Source organism: Galeopterus variegatus, unplaced genomic scaffold, assembly GCF_000696425.1.
Source record: "Galeopterus variegatus unplaced genomic scaffold, G_variegatus-3.0.2 Scaffold3070, whole genome shotgun sequence".
In the NCBI taxonomy this organism is placed as follows: Eukaryota; Metazoa; Chordata; class Mammalia; order Dermoptera; family Cynocephalidae; genus Galeopterus; species Galeopterus variegatus.
In genome coordinates, this window is record NW_007729181.1 from 220,299 (window position 1) to 221,925 (window position 1,627).

The 1,627-nt window shown below is 48.1% G+C and overlaps 1 protein-coding gene and 1 long non-coding RNA gene across 3 annotated transcripts in view; one reads left to right on the forward strand and one right to left on the reverse strand.

Moving 5' to 3' along the window:
- The window catches only part of LOC103599729, a 1,472-nt gene extending 967 nt beyond the window's left edge, over window positions 1–505 (forward strand). For both annotated transcript variants that reach the window (XR_551316.1, XR_551317.1), the window contains one exon: window positions 122–505. This is a non-coding gene — a long non-coding RNA (uncharacterized LOC103599729). The remainder of the gene's footprint in view (window positions 1–121) is intronic.
- The window catches only part of WISP3 (WNT1 inducible signaling pathway protein 3), a 26,982-nt gene extending 25,738 nt beyond the window's left edge, over window positions 1–1,244 (reverse strand). The window contains 1 exon segment of the mRNA XM_008583884.1: window positions 1,112–1,244. Within this exon segment, the coding sequence (XP_008582106.1) occupies window positions 1,112–1,159 (48 nt within the window). The 5' untranslated portion in view covers window positions 1,160–1,244.
- Between the last annotated feature and the right edge of the window lie 383 nt (window positions 1,245–1,627).

The following is a 1,627-nucleotide window of genomic DNA, read 5'->3' on the forward strand; positions in this document are numbered from 1 at the left end:
ACCCTTCAAAACTTTATAAAAGTGAAGTTAAAGCACAAAATAATACTTTCTTGCCATTCTATGTATAACACCTTTTTTTTTTTGGATGCATCTATTTATGTTGGAATACTTGCTGTTTAAGAACATGTGGCAGCTCTCAATCTGCAAGTGACCGGCCTTTTCTCAGAATCGTGGAATAGGAACGGGCAGCCTGATCTTACTTCTACCAGGGAAGTGCCCCTCGGCATACCTGCAGGAATGACCTGGCTGACATTCTTGTCGTGACCCTTTTGAAATCCAGAATCTCTCTATAAATAGTATAACAATTTCCAATCCCTTGTTTCCTCAGATATATCTGTGACTTACTGCCTGAATCAACTATTAGCTCACAGCCATACCCATGTTTTCTAAATCACCGGATTTCAAAAGCTCTGTCCCCTGTGCCAGCAATAACCTCCACTATGTAAATAAATCAATAAACAAGGCACCCTGTTTTAATCTTATTAAAAAATACCAAGGCAATGAATTGCTTGTATTAAATTAAATTCCCTTCGGTCTACTGCTTGAAATATTTCAGAGCCTCCATGGACTGATTTCCTCTCATGAAAAGTGAGAAACTCATGGATTGCAAGAACACCAAGTAATAGAATGTTTAAAAAATGTAAATGTTTGTCCCAAAGTGCTCCTTTCAAACAAGGACAGGCTTAACTGAAAAAAGTTGTCAAAAATCTGTCTTTCCAGGGGCTCTGTGCACATTTTGCAAACAGCTCTGAAAAGCTGAGCCCCGGCCTGGAAGTTTCTGTGCCAGGTAGCTCTGCCGCTTCCCAAATAGGCAGTGTGTGTTGGCCTCCGATAAAAAAAACTGTATAGGAAAGTCTGGGGACCGTTCAAACATACGGAGAGTGGGCTTGAGTGCCATCACCTGAAAGGGAGAAATGTTTTACATTTCTTCCATGAAGCTGATGAACTAAAGCAGAACTTTATTTGGAGAGGAAAATGGCTCCCTGTTTCTCATGCAGTGTTTCCACAGAGATTTTATCCCTCCTCTTCCCCCATCTTCTTGTTCACTTGGGCCTGAAGAAGGGAGAACAGATCTAGTCTCAGGAAGGGAAGGAGTAAGGAGAGGACTCACCTGGGCCAGGCCGGCGAGGAGCAGAGCGGGGGGGAGCAGCGCCTGCATGCTGCCGGGCACAGAGACCCGGGGCCGGCGCGGCCCAGCACACAAAGCTCCCCTGTGTGCACGGCTCCTCCGCAGAACACACACGCCTCCACCTCCCACGCTGCTACTTGCAGGCTGCACTTTCGTTTTTAAGGATCCCTGCTAATACTGTGCTCCCTTTCCTGTGACTTTCCAGTGTTTACCTTCACAGTTAGCGTGTCTGTCGTGCATCAGGAGTCCCTCCTGCGGCTCAGAATGGTAGATCGAGTAGTGCCTTCTCTTTGCATAGCTGTGTACCTGTTTCTGGAGGTCAGAGCCTGCCCCGGGGCTAAGCGGGGGAGTTCCATACCTGTCGGTCCTTGCCCTCAGCCTGTCCAGTCTCTTTTCCCTGCTCAGGGCCTCTCTGGGCGCTTGCTCTTTCCCCTCGGCCCTCAGCAGCCAGTGCTGGCCTGGTCTCTCCCACCGCCCCTGTCGCAGCCTGGCCTGGGG